At 38.5% G+C, this 18,405-nt stretch overlaps 2 protein-coding genes across 5 annotated transcripts in view; one reads left to right on the top strand and one right to left on the bottom strand.

Annotated features, from left to right (window-relative positions):
* prkcab (protein kinase C, alpha, b) overlaps nt 1-15,813 on the bottom strand; it is a 110,045-nt gene extending 94,232 nt beyond the window's left edge. For both annotated transcript variants that reach the window (XM_041995896.1, XM_041995906.1), the window contains exons 1-2: nt 15,524-15,813; nt 15,362-15,393 (exon numbers count right to left, since the gene is read on the bottom strand). In XM_041995896.1, the coding sequence (XP_041851830.1) occupies nt 15,362-15,393; nt 15,524-15,690 (199 nt within the window). In that variant the 5' untranslated portion in view covers nt 15,691-15,813. The remainder of the gene's footprint in view (nt 1-15,361; nt 15,394-15,523) is intronic.
* A 1,942-nt stretch (nt 15,814-17,755) lies between these two features.
* Nucleotides 17,756-18,405, top strand: part of cep112 (centrosomal protein 112) — a 121,647-nt gene continuing 120,997 nt past the window's right edge. For 2 of the 3 annotated variants that reach the window (XM_041995865.1, XM_041995855.1), the window contains exons 1-2: nt 18,061-18,117; nt 18,252-18,357. In XM_041995865.1, coding sequence (XP_041851799.1) covers nt 18,082-18,117; nt 18,252-18,357 — 142 coding nt within the window. In that variant the 5' untranslated portion in view covers nt 18,061-18,081. Of the gene's footprint in view, nt 17,836-18,060; nt 18,118-18,251; nt 18,358-18,405 lie in introns of those variants that run through there. The other variant, XM_041995874.1, reaches the window with a different exon arrangement.

Raw genomic sequence — 18,405 nt, 5'->3', positions numbered from 1 at the left:
GGCATTAGCATTTCCTCCTCCTGGCTTGAATGCTAAACTAACACAGATTTGTTACTTAGAGGAAGTGCTTGTAGATCATTTTAATAAAAATATGACTTATGTGACTGCAAAAAAATTATGTCTTACATCAGAGTTAGAGAGAAAAGTGAATGAGAACAGGAGGTCTGCTTTTTTTAACACTTATTTCTAGGGTTTAACACAGGACAAAGCAAAGTGTTATTGGCCAAATTCCTGCTTGAGTTAAGTCAATATTACCAAGATGCTACACTTCAAAAAACAACAGTTGTTAAGAAACAATGTAACCCTCTTAGTCCCACACACATCCGTTTTACACTTCAGCCAAATTAATTTCTGCACTCACAGGAATTTTATTCATTTAGGAAGTCAGCTTCATAACTAATTGATAGATTTATAAATGTGTTTCAATCTGATCGTTTTGGCTGTTATTTCCCTACGAGCATGTCCATTTAACAAGCGTTAAACATGGGCTATGTGGGCTGGCTGTATGAGCCCCATAAGGGATCTAGGTGGGCTAAGTGGGCATGGGACATGGCAAATTTAAACAGGCCCCATATCTTTTTTAGAAATATGAACCCCTACATGGGCCCTCACCAAGTTGGGCCCCAACTGAAACCCAGCCAGAACCAACTTGAAATCCATATGAGCAAACACAGGTGAGACCACCATGGAAACTGCAGACAAACACACTTGGGATCCTTATCTGCAGCCCTTATTTTAACCTTAAAGGCCACACATGGACATGCTGGCTGGGTTTTAATCCTCAATTCCTAAAAGAGTCAAAGAGAGAAACATTAAAACATCCAACTAGGGTACAAACTGGTACAAACAAACAGAAAGCACAGAATCTAAATCATATTGTCACTTGTAATTTCATCAACTCTAGAGATGGTGGTTTCCAAGAATGCAGATCAAAGAAAAAATTCCTTCCATTCTAGCGTTCCGATGCCAGAAAAAACATGGTTGCAGAGGGCTGATTCTCCCCTGTGGTGCCTGTTGCTATATTTGCCCTGAGTCAAGCAGGGAGGCTGGGAAAGACAAGGAGGAGACACTACTGCGACTCCCTCAATTAGGGGTTGGAGTTAGAGGCCTGTCTCTGCTCTCATCTCCTGCACAAGAGAGCATGTAGATGAAGCATGCATGTAAATAAGACAATGTGTGTGCTGTGCGCAGGCTATATTTGCATGTTTTCTAAAGATATCATTATTGCTGTGCACCACAAATAATGCTCATAAACCCATTTAGAAATAATGGTAAAACTAACAAAGTCACTCTTTTCAAATGTTAACAAACAATGGCTAATTGATAACTACCACATAAATTTGAACTCAGGAAATGCCAGGTGAAGGAGGAAAGAAAAGCAAAATGAGGCCCAAACAGAAAAGTGAAGTGTGGAAAAATAGAAAATACTAAAAGAGATTAAATATATTGAGGTGAGTCACTGCTCTCTGCTGCCTTCAGCTCTTTAGGTGGCTATTCCGGGGACGAGGGCCATTTTGAGAATAAAAGGCTGCCTCATTGTAGCTCTTTTCTCCAAACTTTGTGCGTAAAAGACACCTAAAGTTTCTAAAAACAAATTTCATAAACAGGTTAAACCAAGAGTTTTGAAGCCAAAGAAAATGTCTTAAAATTAGTTTTGAATCCAAACACACAAACAGTCTGGAGATGTTCAAGTTTGAGTCATATGAGATGTCTTTCTTGTCAATAGTCATGCTGCTGAGAAGCAACTGTGCTTGATTAATGTTCCTATTTGTGTGACTGGACAGCAAATCAAAGTACTGCAATAGTTGCACCTACAAAGAGTATGCAGTGCAGTCTCCCAGTATTGGCTTGCAGATAAACGGTCATGCTCTAAAAAACCTGCACCAAACACAAACCCAACTCAAGCCTTTTTTATATTGTTTACAGGGGTTTGATGCAGCCATTGTAGTTTCACATTCAATTTTCTCTGTCTGGGCTTTTAAAACTTATTCCAATACTAATATTAAGTTGATCTCTTTTTCCAGGATATCTTGGGCAAAACGGCAGCATAATGAGCAACTCTTCAGTTTTGTCCTGTGACTTGAAATATAACATTAAATGGATGAGACTGGAGAACTTGTTTGTGGGGAACTTCTACCTGCAACTTTAAATTAAAAAGTTGCTTAAACTACAGTTTCAGTAGCGCTTTCTGCCATGAGTACCCATTTATTAGCATTTTCACATTATATCCACTCAGTATTTACCATAGTATAAAAATGGGCAAGCTTTGATACATTTACAGTAAAAAAAAAAAAAAAAAAATCTGTTTCTGGTGTTAAATATGTCGACAGATGGCCCGACAGGTAAAAAGAGAGATAGGTGTGAGGATGACTAAGAGCTGCGCTGCAGTCTCTTACTGGGTGACCCTCAAACTGCACACATACACACAAACTCACACGCAGCAGGAGCAGGAAGAAGGCGCACACGCCACAGAAAACTGGCACACGCGTTCCCTAACCCTCTGCCTCTCCCTGCTGCCCTGTCTCCTTGCATCTTTGTCCTTGTGCAAAAAATAGCAAAAATATTATTCAGAGGAAGTGAAAGTCCCATGTGTCCACCTTAGATGCACACTCGCAGCTTTTCCTCTGTAGCAGCACATTTCATCTGCACCTTTCTCGTCTTCTTTTCAGATTTCAGATCAGTACTTATAGTTGTTAACAAGAAAAAAAAAATTAGAAAAAAGGTTGACTTTTGACAGAACATTTTATCAGCATTCAGTGATAATATCAGAGCAGTGAATGTTTCATCACTCATCAGTCTTGAACAGCAAAGTTTGTATCTAGCAATGATTTTCTCATGATGAACAACACAGATCATTACTGTAATAAAAGAAAAAGGTCAGTGTGCACGTCTCATTATTTTATTTTTGTCCACCGACTGCCAAGAATCATACCTGAGGATGCTGCAGCTCTCCGACTCAGGCTCAGTAAAAGCCGAAATCCTCCTGAGTGTACGCTGTGCTCACCTTATGTGGGTCAAGACTGATGTCTCTGACTTAAACTAGTCCCCAAAATAGCTGTGGGTGTAATCACCGCCAAATTTATTAAACACAGCTGGATTGGTGAGACGTGTAGAGGTGAGCACGTCATAATTCCCCTGAGGAGAATATTTCGACCCAGAATAGACAGCTGGGTGTTGCACGCTCCACACAAACACACACTAGCTGTATTGATCCATTCACTTTGCGTTTGAGACAGACTGACACAATTATAGATTATCATGGCAGTTGAATGAGGCTGGAATGTAGGTCATCTGTTCTAATCGTGTCCTTTATATAAATCATTGGAGCACATCTATTATGAATGAAAGAGGGTTCAGCATGCTGTCTTCTTCGGTACTACTCAGATCATGCACAGGCTACTCTGAGTGGGTGCTTAGACTGGGTCAGTCTGCACATGGGTCAAGAAATGCAAAATAATTGTAGGGGCATTAATCGATCAAGCCAGAAAATGTGTTATAGAAATCACCCGCTTATTGCATCTCATTACATATCTCCTCCATCTCTCCTCTTTGAGCCGTTTTTGGAAATTTCAAGATAAAATCACAGCTGCTTCTGCTACTCTCTGAGGTGTTAATGTACAAAATCCGACACATTCTACTACTACATCATCTCCCTCCGAGGCCTCTATAAGTGCTCTTTTGCCTCTGTTTGTTAAAACAGAGATTATGAGGGAACAGAATGTGTCATCTTATTACACGGCATTGTGTCGCAGCAAAACACACAAGCAGCTCCCTGACAATTAACTACCCACTCTCAGCTGAGTAACGCCGCCAAGCCTCCAAAAAGACCCCCTTTTAATGTCACCAGATGACTTTGTGTTATGCAAGCAAAACATTGTGACTTGATCTGCCGAGACAGTCTGTTAACACGAAAATATTGCACTCGTGGCGGTCAGTGCTGCGGCGACTCAGTTATGAATTGGATATGAAATGATGTCCTCCTGGGGGGTTTTGTTGCGCTGCAGGTGTGAGATTTCACTGTCTCATTCACATCTTGATTTTAACGGTCTTACAAGATCACAAAGCTTCCACCCAGACAGCCTCAACAAAAGCATTGTCACAGCTACTGAGGCCCCTTTTATTCGTGTAAATGGAAGCTGAGGAGGTGATGCCACGCTCCCATGTTAGCTCATCATTTGAGGATTATTTGGAGGAAGCAGCGTTTTGTTGTGACGTCTTTTTTTTTTTTCTTTTTACTTGCCTGGGGTATCGTTGACAGATATTTGGCACAAAACAGACAGAAGGGCCAAGCACTGTTACCATAGTAACCCTGGCACACCACAGTGGCTCATTTGGCAAGAAAAACAAGTGTACAGTAGCTTCTGAAGATGAAGAAAAAGATATGAAGAATTTATTAAGCAAATAAAACTATTTTGTGAGACACAACACAAGGCGTGTACAGTGTAGGAGAGACAGCCAGGTGGATTACTGGTAGCCAGATATTGCACAACACCAATCTGGCAAAGGAATATTGATCGTGTGTGGAGAAAAGAGGCAGCGTTCACAGGAGTGAACAGCAGTGATAACCACAGACAGCTGGGTTCTGTTGTATTTAGTAGCAGTTTACCTACAGTAACAAAGAGAGAAATAAACAAGTGTTACATCTTTGGTCATTAAACAAGAAATTCACTCCAATTTAGCTGTATTTTTTAAATTAACAGATACTCTTGTTTTATCTTGCAGGACACAAAGGTCCCTAAATCAGTGAGTTTTGTAATAATTGTGGTGTGATTTGACATTTAGCCAGGCTTCGATCTCGCGCCTACATCTGGTACAAAACACTGCTGCACGTTTTTAACTGGTACAGTCAAACAAGAGCACATAACTCCAGTTTTAGCAAGTAACTCCCTTCATTGGCTTCCCGTTCATCTAATAATCCATTTTAAGATTCTATTCGTTTTTAAGTCTATTAATGGTTTTTTGCCCTTTTTTATTTATCTGATCTGCTTCACGCATATATGCTCTTAGATCAGCTGACCACATGCTTTTAACTGTCCCCAAATTTTTTTATAAATCCAAGGGACTTTTAGTCTTTGGCTTTCAAGCAAGAGTGAGTTGTCATCTGTGTCTTTTACCCTTTGTATGTACTTGTGTTACTTTAAATTTCTTATAGTCCCTATGTGGTCATTTATAATCCTATTTGCATTTTTATCCTTGTTCTTTATTTGTGCGGTTTTTATGCCTTTTCTCTTCTTAATTTATTGTACAGCACTTTGGTCAGCTATTATGTTGTTTTTTTTTAAAGTGCTTTATAAATAAAAATGGTATGGTATTCTAACACTTTTGGATCCAAACCAACACGTGAACAAGCAGCTTACAGGTAAAGCAGTGAGGTAAAATCATTGTTTTTGGCTAAAGTGTCTGAAGGCTTTAATTACAACATAAGCTGCGTTTCTATTAGCCCTAAAATTGCGTAAAACATCAATATCACAGTAAAAACTGGTAATAGAAACACCTACATTTTGAAAAAGCTCTCAAATATCGCTAAAACATTTTTACGCTCTAATAAGATGGTTTTCAGATGTGTCGATGTAGAAGTATAATGTAAAAGCTTAACGGAAACACTGTTTCACATTTACATGTCACCAGACGTAAAGTCGTAGGGGGTCACATGACAAGTTCATTTCAAGTAAAGATGGCGTGGTACATATGGACAGAGTAGGAGACGAAAATCTTTTTGCAAATAATTAAAGAGAAAAATACAAGTGGCATCCCTGAAAGCAAACAAGAAGTGCAGTTTTACAAGGAATTAGATATCTCCTTCCTCCTCAAAGTGGAGTCTTTTTTTGGAGATTTTATGAGAATTACTAATTTTATGGAAACACCTGCAAATCACCATTGTACTTTGTCAAAAATATAGAAATATCGCTTTTATTTTGCGAAAAACTATAATGAAACACAGCGATAGTCTGCTGGCAACATCCGAGTGACTTCATGACGCCAGTCACAAAATTATCAGTATCAACTCAACAAGAGTGAATGAATGAATGAATGAATGAATGAATCTTTCTTCACAACACACTAGTCCTTAGACCCTGATGTCATCAGCAGGTGGCAATAATAGTTGCAGAAAGTGGCCTGAGATAAGAGGTCTGCTGGACCAATCAGTGCAAACTGGGCTTTTTCCTAAAGTATTTTGCACTGATGTTGCTTAGAGCAGCAGTGGTTTTCAAACTTTAAACTTACCAAGATAAGATGCATTGGTGTTTATGACCCCCACCCCCACACGATGACATAATTGTGACAAGTCACCTACTTGCCCAAAATCAGCTTCTGTTGCAGAGATGATGTCAAATTCAGATTTTAATGTGGCATTTATACTAACTTTGTTGTTTGAGTTTAAAAAAATTTACGTGCTAACTTCAAAGATGTATTTCTTCATTAATGGTTTATTTTGACAGCCCTGGTAAAAAAAAATCCCAAATTTATTACATAAATATAGACGACGTATTTTTCAAGATTATCTGGCGACCCCCTGAAATTATCTCGTGGCCCCCATTGGGGACCAGTCATTGAATTAAATCCCTTTTTACTGCGACTTGTTCTTCAGTAAATGAAAACTACTTCATAATGATAATGTTCGGGGCATGATCTCCCTTTTTTTGCTATTTATTCTAAAATAACCAAAAGCTTTATAAATTCCCAAAAGCTGCTTTAAAACTCTAAGAAAACATTACTGTAATTCTATTATTGTGTTTTTATAAACTAAACAACCAGAAACAACACAAGCCCTGATTTTGTTTAATCGTGTCAGCAATGAAATGTTGTCCAGAGTACTCCTGAGTACTGATAAGCTATGTTCTTATTAAAGAACTTATTTTGTTCTACAGATTGTGGTGAGAGCCGCAGTATTTGTAAAAAAGTTAATAAGTAGGACTTAAGAACAAATTTGTTCACAAGAGCTAGTGAATGAGGATTGTTTCTCTTAAAAAGAAGGCAAATATGTAATGTGTTACTGCACTTTGTTGTATTCACTTCCCACCACCTTGCCCCAATTACCTCTTTCAGTCCCAATCCTGTCTCCTCATTATCATCTAGAGTTTTAATGCGAGTTTTCTGTCTGAAGCCTGGACTGTGGCAATCCTCTTAAGGTCTTGTGTCACTCTGAAACTAGCTGGCACACATTAAAAAGGCCTTTTGGGCACATGTTACTGAGACTCCACAATTTGATTTGACAAGCTATCAGTTTAACAGAGAGTAATAATATTTCTAGACAGTGTGTGACTTTGGTGGCCTTTGAAGCACATAAGTAAGAAAAAAAAAGGAAAAAAAAAGTTTAAAGTATCTGTGAGAAATTGTGCTGACTTGTAGATTACAGAGTTTCCAGGTAGTACAAGTGAAACTGAGATCATGTTTTCAGGGAAATTGTATATGAATACACCAGTTCTTTAAATAATAAGTTCCTCTTCCTCGTTGCCTTAATTGGGTGAAAACATGATCAAGAGGCTGTAATCAAAAAGAGCGGATGCAATCTGATAACATAAAACACACTTCGGCACAGCCCAGAGGAGCTGTTACCATGATAACAAAATGGAAATGGCCCACTTTGTTGCTACAGTGGTCAAGCGAGGAGTGGAGAGAAAAGAAAGGGTGACACAGAACACGAGTAAAGGAGGGAGCCTATACTAAAAAGCAGAAAGAGACATTTTAAATCTGGAGCAGAGACAAGCAAGGACAGAATTACACATAATTACCCAGCTAGCTAAGCCTCCACACTTGGTGTTAATTATTGCCATTGATCCGGGGAGAGGGTTTAAAAATCGCTCCTATGTTAAAAAATGTTCAGTGATTTCAGCACATTCAACACTTTTAATTAGTCCCAAGCAGATTCGTTCTTAGCGGCGAGCTTGATGACTTTGAACTGATATGTGAACAAAGTCTGAAGTGAAACTGAAAGGACTGACATAAGATTTTGATGTCAATCAAGAGATTATTGATGTTTTTTTTTTTATTATTGCAATATAGTTTCATCAGATATTCGAAGTGCGAGATGTCAGATGTTTTTTCCTCTACGGTGCTGCATGTGATTTAAAATACATCATTAGATTTCTGAGGAACAAGAGTGTTGTTTACCGATTTTTCAAACGTTTTTAAGTATCGCTGCCACTGTGTTTCTTCAGTTCTGATACAGTGAAGCTTTTAAGTTGGTGCTTATAGTCAACAGCTGGAAATTACTCATTTCCATTAATGATTAAGAAAGAAAGCTTATAGATTTTTTTTATGAAGCAACCAAAGCAAGATAGAGCTAATTACCATATCTAGGCCATCTTTACACTCAAAGCAGGGTACAGCAGAAGGACCATTCAATGCATCATTTGTGAGCAGCAGCCTGCTGTTGTAAGATGTTTATTGTTTGGGGCTTCCCATCTGGAGTTGCACAGCTCTTACTCTCATGTTTCAACACCCCCTCACTTATGCTCCTTGATTGGTTAATAAGGTCCATTCCTCCATTCTCAGTGATTGGCTCTACACCTACGCTGCCATTAGGGCTCTGTGACAGATCCTTGTTGGAGGCATATCAGCCCTCGTCATGCAGACTGACAAATGCATGATTTCACCCACAGAGAGGTGGAGCTCCCTACACCCAACACCCGACACCCCCATCTGTGCGTGAGATAAAGATGTAATGATTATCACTTGATGAGAAATATATCTTCACTGGGATGGAGATGAGGCTTGGCAAATTGGCCGTAGTCGGTATGCAAATATATTTCAGACGCAGCAAAAACTGGGCTGATTGCAGTTCTGGAGATGCGTCCATGGAAGCACCGAGCCACATGGAGACCGACTACATTGAAGCAAAATGAGAAGAAAGGCAGCAATCATCTGTGCTTTTGAACCATCTCTGAGAGAAGCAGCGTGTAACGTGACAAAGAAGCAGTAATTTTAGTGTTTGGTACGTAAATGAACTGTTTATGGACTGATAACATCAAGTTACTCTCTTTACAATCTGTGTAAAGATTTATGATCATTCAGGTGAAATTTCAGTTCCTCTTTTTAAAGACGAGTGGATGTACTGATTCAGTGGTGTTCACACTTAGAGAAGGATTCTCTGTGGAAGCTATAGAGCTACTAGTTTGCATTAATAACCAGGGGAATGATATGAAGTCAAACTAAGAGTCAAAAGGGAAAAAAATAGTCCACAAAGGTACACATGTAAACACATAAAAAGTGTCTACAAGCCTTTTTTTCTAAGCGCCTAAAGTGGTAGCGCCCAGAACAGGTATGTTAAAACCATGTTTCATTTAACTTTTTCTCTTAATCTGAGATAATAGCTTTGGTTTGAATGTGAACCACAAGATATTTTTTTAAAAAAGGACAAAAACACCAGCGAAAAAAAGAACTACAAGGTGAAACAGCTATGCTGAAGCTAAAATTAGTGAATAATTTCCTGCTGAATCATACATGGGTATGCCAGGTGAAAGTTACCTGTTAATATGACCCCGTTTTTGATCGTGCTGGTGTTCAGGCATAATCAGCTCATTGTGCAGAACTGGACAACAAGCTGTAGAATCCTTTTAACCTGAATCAGGTGTGTTGGAGAAGGGAAGCACATTAAAACCTACAGAACATTTTTCTCAATCTCTGCTAAAACTGGCAGCAAGAAGCCAAAACGTATTAAAGCCCTTTTTGACTTTGTCATCTCTTCAACCTCACACTTCCACCCATACACTTGCAAATCCTCCTGTTGGTCAGTCTTGCATGTATACATTCACCTCTGCCTCTTAGCTTCTTTGGACACTCTCTGCATTGTTCTTCTTCTTCCTCCAAGCGCTTCTCTCTCCATCTCTCAACTTTCTTCTCAACTCTCCAGATGGCACAGTCATTTTCCACAGACGCTCAACCTCAGAAGGCTGCAGAAAAGGGAGAGGCGAGGGGGGAGAGAGCAGAGCATCCACTACGATGGCAAGTGATCTAACAGAAACACACCCGTTCAGTCTCATGTGGTCTGAGTGAAATGTGAAGTTGGCCGAGTGGGGATTGCTTTATATCATTCTGGTTTTCTGGCAGCAATCCTAATTATGTTAAGAAAAAAGGAAGTTCCCAATAAAAATGTCACATTTTAATTTCTTTTCCTTCGTGTGTCATTCTTTCTCAAGACAAAACATGTAACCTACTACCAGATCAATCTCTATTCTGGCAAAAATCACACTGATCACATTCAGGGAAAACAACATATGAGACCAAAAAGATAAGACGCAGACCAGCAAAATAGATTTTTGTATTAAAGAGAGACTTTGCAGGAGAGCATCTTCCAAAAAGTTCAGGTAAACAAAAATTTAAAATAATAAAGCCAGGAAATATTCATCTTTTTATTATATGGTCCTTGATACTCTCCCACCATGCAGACTATAAAAAGATGAAGCACTGCTAACCCTTAAGGTCCTCGTTTTCCTCTTTGAATCCATTTCCATCCTTTAAGGTCTGTGCTTCAAAAGATCTGACAATATTCTAGTGTTTAGTTTTGTCTTTTTTTTTAAGGAAACTACAATCATAGCTAAACCAACTCAGTCAGGATCATCTTTGGATGCAGCCAATCTGAATTTGTTAAAACATTTATTTCATTCAATTTTTTTTTATTTTACATGGCAATTCATTTTTCTAAAAGATTGTGCTGCTATATATATAAAACACTTAGCGTACTAACAAAAGGAAAGTGTGATTTAGCTCTGAGGAGGTAAAATACTTAATCCATAAATCAAACTTTCTAGACAAAATAGTATGCCCTTATAATTTTTTTCTTTTAGGTTTAAAATTCAATTAAAATACCTACAAGTGAAATTAAATTAATAGATATCACAATAAGGCCACACTGACACCCATTGTACTGCATCTACACTCTTTTCTATTGTGCTTTTAAAAAGAAGTGTGTGTGTTTGTCAAGACCCCCAAAGCTTGTGACATGTGATTTCTCTTTCCCAAAATATCTGATTGTTGTAAGCCTTTTAAGTTCAAACCATCAGAAAATACTTTAGTTTGCACATGTTGTGTTACAACCTGAATAAGTAAGGTGTGACAATCTATTTCTCTGGCAAGCCAGACTATCTGGAACTTATTCATTACAGTCTTTTATTTATTTTAGGTGTCTAATAAAAAAAGTTAGAGAAAATTGGGGATAACAGGTTTTAAACCTTACAACATTCCTACATACACTGTTTACTGTATTCGTTTAAATCAGTACAAAAGATCCATATTTTACCTTTCACAAGTCTTTTTTTTACACAATAGATGTACAAGTTAGAATGAATATAACAAAAAAAAAATTTAAAAAACACATGCAAGCACAACCAGAGGGAGAGAAGGGAGGGATGATTATGTCCAAGATGGGTGTCAATTGGTGTGCAGCATATAACTCAGCATGTCCATATGACAGGATGCATCACTGCTGCTTATTTTTCCATTACAGCTCACGTCCCAGCCAAAAAAGAGAGCAACATTTATTAAGTACAATAAGAGATCTGCCATAAAGTGATGATAAAGGACCCCTAACTGTTCAGGAACACAACCACTAAGCTTTCTGAAGCAAAGAGACATGTCTTGAAAATAAAATCATAAAATGATTAATTCATCGGCAATTCTCTAAAATGTGCCTTACAATCCTCACAAAGTACAAAAAACTCTTTGTTGCATCTAACACCACAAAGGTAGACCAGTCACAGCCCTGGGAACTGCAGGAGTTTGGTCCTCCACCTAAACAATTCCCTTCGGTAATAGATAAATTTCCTTTGACACAGGATTATTTTAAAAGCATTCCACTATTTACAGCTGGGTAGTAGAACTGGATAATCAAAGAAGTAAAAAAAAAACTGCTATCTAGCGATTCAGGCAGCCCTTAATCTGCCCACGCCTACAAAGCCATACATTGATGTCAAGCCATTCTGGGGAATGAATAAAGATGAGGGAGCACAGGAGCACTGCTTTATCACCTTTTTAATAACTCTTAAATAATCAACATGGATACAAGCATCACTAGGACTGCCAGCAGCACTGATGCACACTTATTTGGCTGCATATTCCTGCATCAGAGGGCCAGCAATTCAACTCTGTGAGATTCTCTTCACAGCATGCTTTGATTAGGACTCTAAAACATATATTTGAACTCATCATTTAGCTGTGTGAAGGGGTCCCTTAACAATCAAGTTCCTTGCCTCTGTACTGTTCCATAGTGTTCATCATCAAATATAAAACACATCTGTAGTGTGCAGGAATGAGAAGATCTCATTCCTGCCTTCCTGTGTGGTTCTCTAAAAGTCAAAATGCCTTCCAAGGGCTGTGTCAACACCCAGCAGCATAGATCCGTCAGCCAATATACAGAATGTACTTGCTCTCCTGGATACTATACAACAAGTAGTTCCTACACACATGCATCCTAAATTTGTAAAATTCAACATTTTAAAAACTACATTTTTTTCTTATTTATATCATATATAATCATTTTTTGTATATGAACAAACATTTAAAACACATGGTAAGCTACAGCAAAACATACATATGTGCACAGCTTTAAGGAAAGGGTGAGACTTTTTAAATAAACATTCTAGCTTTAGGCAAAACGTTTAAAAGACAAACAAGATCCGGTCAGAATGACAGTTAATTAAAGTCACAGATCCTCCCCCTGCAGCATCAGTCAGTAACTTGACCCTGCAGAATGACACATGCTGGTGTGTGAGGACACAGATGTCAGTGACATCAGTGCAAAGACACCAACACAGACTAGAAGGAGCAGTATGCAAGTAAAAACTAGATGGATGGCAGGTGCAATGCCCTTGTATTGTTTGCCACACCTGAGTTTATTAGTGTTCTGGTGCCGCTGGCTTGAGGGTTGACCAGACAATAAACTCCTGTGCCAATCATCAAATCTGTTTACTCACTACAAACTTAATAAGACTTACAACCGTAACCCACATTTGCATGTTTATATAGTTTGCATAGCATACAATGCAATTGAAAATGTTACTGATTTAACCAGAAATGTATCAATAAAGGTTGCGTCTAGTACAATATTTTATTCAGGAGATATGTTAGAATGATTGTAGGTAATAGAAACCATTTCTACAGTCTGGGACCTCCTGAACACAGACTTTATAAAGATGGATTCTCTCTAGTTTTACTTTACATAATTTCTTTGTCTATAACCCTCTAACCAGAGATGTAATCTGTATGTGAGCCCATGAATCACCATTAAACTCTAATGTCGCTGCATTTATATGTGTATGTACTGCACCCTGTCTATGCAAAGCATCTTAATTCAGTTAAAGATGGATGGTCAGTGTGACTGGGTGGTGTTGTTGAGCTGCCACACCTGTTGACAATCACCACTAATTGCTCAATAAGCACCAGCTGACTGTGATTGCTGTTGCGCCAACTGCTGACCATATATAAGTAGGCGACAGAGATGTCAGAACTACAGGGCAAAGGCGTCATCTTCTCTTCATAGCTGTGCCTGTGTGGTGTTTTTGGTGTGCCATTGTGTCTGAGAAGTACTGCATACAGCTTCTCAGCTAACAGCCATGGCTCTTGGACTCTTTTTGTGGTAAGTTTTGTTAGTTTTAATGATTTGTTTGTGCTTTTAAGATGAAGACTTTAATTTTTTTTTTTTTTTTTTTTTTTAAGTAGGGTTGCCTGGATTTCTTTGTTGAGCAGTGCTGGCCTTACAATGGCAAGAGGTATGTATTGTATCTGTGTCTGTGTATTAAACCCAAGCTCTATTTAACTTCCTGCTCTCAAAACAGATGCCTTTAGGCCTAGTGCTGCCTCCCAAAACCTCAGGGAACATGAAGATGATTTTCCCTCTATCTCATTTGATGAGGGGGACTTGAAAGATCCAGCTGAAAGCAAGCCAACTAACTTGGTGTACACAAGCTTCAATACACTTTCATTACCCAAGCAACTGAACTTGGCCCCAACTGGACAAAACCCATCTGCTCCACAGAGTACTCCTGGTGTGGATAGAATGGTGAATGGTGAGGTGAGACACTGGCAGTCTAAGCTGTATGACCCAATCACTTTTCCTTTAAGCAGTGGCAACCAGAATGCTGACCCACCAAAGCTCAGTTTGCCTGCTATCCAGCTTCAATCAACTCCACTTAATGTTTATAGCAAGCCTGATGCTCCCACCCCTAGTTACCCTACTAGCTATAAGCCTGCCCAATCTCTCTCAATGGCTATGTCATCTCCTGGCTTTGAGTCTTGGCAGTCTGCAAGTGCTCCCAAAATCCCTGGCGGTCATGGTGTGGCTGAAGACCCTCTTACTCCCAAATATCAGGAGTTCAACACTGGCTCAAGTGGCAGTGACTCCAGCAACGAAGTTCTCTTTCAGAGGAGATATCCGTATGGTTCTGAGGCTGTTAGGCCTCCTGTGGCTTACACCACAAGTTCTAATACAGCTGACAAGTTGGACAAGGGGTCTTCAATGAATGAACTTCAAAGTTATACTCCAGTGAGATATGGCTTGGACAACCGCGTGGACACAACTGGATATCCCTCGGCACCACAAGAACCTTCCCTCAAATATCCCCTGGTGAACATTAAACCATACGAAGGCTTTCCTTATCATGCTGGGGGGTACGGCCAGAATAGCCAAACCAATCCTGAGCCACCTGTCCACACATTTCCTCCTCAGAAGTCCTCTCAACATGCCTCAGCAAATGCCATATCTGATTCAAAACCTGCTACTGAAAGCTACAGCCAGGGTAACATGCCTTCAACTGAATATGCTTCTCCTCCAAAGCAGCCATTCTTTCAAAGTGCAGTAGGAACTGATTCTTCAACCAAAGACTGGATGGCTGTTCCTTTTTCTAGCATCTTTGGAGATGGGTTCCCTGATTTTAACCAGATGGATTCACTGTCTGACAACTCGGTATTCAACATGAAAGGTAGCGTTCCCAAGGTTTACCAAATGCCCCCCAAGCCGCTCCGTAAGACCTTCTTTGTCCGCACCAAGAATAATTACAGGCGAGGGCGCTATATCAAATCCAAGACCACTTACTCACCAGTCTACAAGATGCAAGATGTGAGCACAAGTGTCGTCAAAGGACCAGCACAAGCTCCTAAAGCTGAAGGCAAAGTAAACTAAAAGGTATGTCTAAATACTAACAAGTTCTCTGCAGCATGACTTTGAGCAAAGTTAACGTGTAAGTCATTGTCTTTACAGATGACATGCCTGGGCTGTATACAAGAAATAAAAACGTTTTAAATTCACAATACTTGTATTCCTGAGGGGGTTTTTTTTTTTTTTTTTTTTTTTTTTTTTTTTTTTTTTTTTCCCTCTTCCCGTGTACAATTTAAGCAGCAATATTAAGCTGCCTCTGCAAGGACTTACCTTGGCATTGAAATCCTTGCTTTCCGAACCCCCTGCAACAAAAATCAAAGTGTTGGAAACTGTCGAGAGTGAACTGAAGGGTTTCAAGCCTGAATCAACTAAACTGGTTGCATCCGCATTTTAATGAGCCTGAACTGCTTTAATGGTGCAAGTTTAACTTACCATATGAAGTCTGTGCAATGACTGCAGAAAGTCGGCTGCTTGAAAAATCTCGCAGTAAACTTGTGGTTCTTTACTTCATGCACATTTTTCTGACGCAAAGCGCCTTTGCGGGCAAATCTGTTGCCAACCCCAGCAGAGTCATTATAATGTAAAAGATGATCAGCCATAACAGCGGAAACTAACTCCAAGAGCAACTTTGTAGTTCCAACCGATGCCTGATCCTCCCAACGTGTGAGGTGCTTTCCTCTTGTTCCAGACGGACTGCACGCCTCTCCTCTGCCTGGTCTACAGCTGAGCGCTTCTTTTTCGTTCTAAGTGACGTTATAGAAGCCTACTTTACGTACTATGGGAATAAACGGTATCACCAGTTTTGGCAAGAACAGCCATGCAGCGCTTGAACAGAAAATTGCCCGGGGGCGGGGATGTAAAAAAAAAAAAAAAACTCCCTTTGTGGACAGTGTCACATATCAAAGAATTTAGGCGTTGCATTGGAAATGACTTTTCTCGGGCTAACAATGTAAAAATGTTAGTCATCTTTTGTTTATTCATTCTTAAGCCTATCATTTTTTAGTCATCTCTGGACGACTTGGTTTTTGTATCTGTAGAAACTTAGTAATTATTACTGTAATCCATGGGATTTTATTCAGTTTTCAGCCCCCGAATCATGAATATAAAATGGTAAACTAAATCCTGGTCAAACTAAAACGGGTCATTTTGTGTCACTTGGCAAGACTAAAGCAACCACAGACACTGTGGTTAATTATACGAGGAGCACTTGAAGGCCACATGTGCTTTTATCAGAGGATGCCTATTCCTCCAACTACTGGAGTTGAGCGCCATCAAGTGGATTTCAAGCACGCTTAATGTTTTTATCAACCTGAAAACAAAGCAAGGTAATTCAACTGTAGCTCAGAAATTTAGAAAGTATCGTTAAAATGGTTGTACAAAGTAAGTGAAGGCAGATTATTTCACGGAGGGAAAAGTTATCTAAATGTGGGATTTGTAAGGGAATGCATTTGGGAGAATGTGTAATAGGGGTAGTTTGTTGCTAGATCACCTATGAAGAATTTGCATTTTAATAAGGCATTGAGAGTTCATTGTAAATTCTTCTTTATTCATATTTCTTTTTTAAACATATTTTTATGCATTTCATGTACCTTTAGAGATGGAAATCAACTGTAAACTGTTGGGCTATTTATTTATTTATTTATTTATTCTCAACCTACAATCTGAGCTGTGCAAGAATTCAGGATTCCTGTCCATCAGTCAGATTAAAGCAATATGTGGGAATGTGAAGCTAATGTTTCTCTTTGTTCAAATATTCATGGGAATGAAGAAAATTTTCTTTTTAAGAAAATGAAGCATAAAATGCCAGCTACTATCACTTAAGTATATGTTGAATTTATATTGAACTAACTACCATTATTGGAGTAGGATGGATTAATACTGAAGTCAACAGTATATATAGCTATGCAGCCTACTAATAAATGGTATCCTCATAACAGACAGAATCTGTAATAACAAACATATTTGCCAAACAATTTAGATGAAATTTTTCTGGAGATCTTATATTCAAAACTTCAGCTGGGAAAAAGCCTGGTTTCTACTCCAGAAAATACTGCATCCCAATAAAACAAAAGAAATTCATTTTAGGATTCTTCAATAAATTTACTGTTAATGCTGTGATCTCTAATAATACAATAAATGTTCCCTTTGTCAAGCAGAACCAAAGTATTCTCAACTCTTCTAAATAGTCATCTCTTTGATCACTTCTTACCTGACTTATTCCTTTGAACTATATATATATATATATATATATATATATATATATATATATACACACACACACACATACACACACAACTTTTTCATATTGCTTGCAAAATTCTTCATTCACAAATAAAGATATCTAAAGCAACAACTGTTGTTTCCCATATTATATATATATATTATTTAATGTCTCAAAACTCTCCTCTTCATAATGTTTATTATATCCACTGTCATATAGTCAGTTGTATCCTCTCCTGTCCTTTGTTGTTCCTGAAAATATTCTTGAATGCATATTAATGCTGTTGTTTTATGATGTATGTGTGTTTTAATTTTTATTTTTTTAAATGTATTTATTGTTATTTAGTTATTGTATAATTGTTGATCGTTTGTTGTTATTGTACTCAATGTATGTTATACTTTGTTAAACCAATAAAGTTTTGTTAAAAAAAAAGAAAAAAAGAAAAAGCGTCTCCGCGGAAACGGATATGGCGTAAAGTGAGGACGCTAAAGTTTAAAGTAAAGCGGCGAAATCCGTGCTCAAGGTAGTTTCCTTTTTTCATTTCAGGTTTTACATTTTCACATCCAATGTACCCCGACCTAGTATGCTATTGGTCTGTTAATAAAACCATTTGAAACTATACAAACAAATCACGAGTATTAGCAAGTCTTGCTTAGCCTGGCTAACTTTAGGTGCTAATAGTTACTACACAGAGCTAGTTACTCAACTGATTAGTAGCTAGTTTGCCAACAGTACGGTATAGCTAGAAATTGGTTGACGTGGCAACGGGATGCGACACCTTTTGAAAGACCCAGTTATCAGCATGGTTTGTAACCTAGTTTGTGAATTGGTTATGAATAAACAGATTATTGTATTTTACACTAGACTTTATTGCTGGCGCCCATAGAATTATGAACGTAACTTGCGTTCTATTATCAGAAGTTCTATTCATCTTCTCAGGTCACTATGAACAAACATGAGGACTCGTGGGAGAGGCTAGACACTGAATTTGACCATTTTCTACTGGACATGAAACCATATGTCCTTAAAAACCCCAACAAGACAGGTGAGATTTCATCACGTCTGTATTTACTACAATATACAACACAAGTGA

This window comes from Melanotaenia boesemani, chromosome 2 (assembly GCF_017639745.1).
Source record: "Melanotaenia boesemani isolate fMelBoe1 chromosome 2, fMelBoe1.pri, whole genome shotgun sequence".
In the NCBI taxonomy this organism is placed as follows: Eukaryota; Metazoa; Chordata; class Actinopteri; order Atheriniformes; family Melanotaeniidae; genus Melanotaenia; species Melanotaenia boesemani.
The sequence above is the reverse complement of the archived record's forward strand: the minus strand, read 5'-3'. Positions and strand labels throughout refer to the sequence as shown.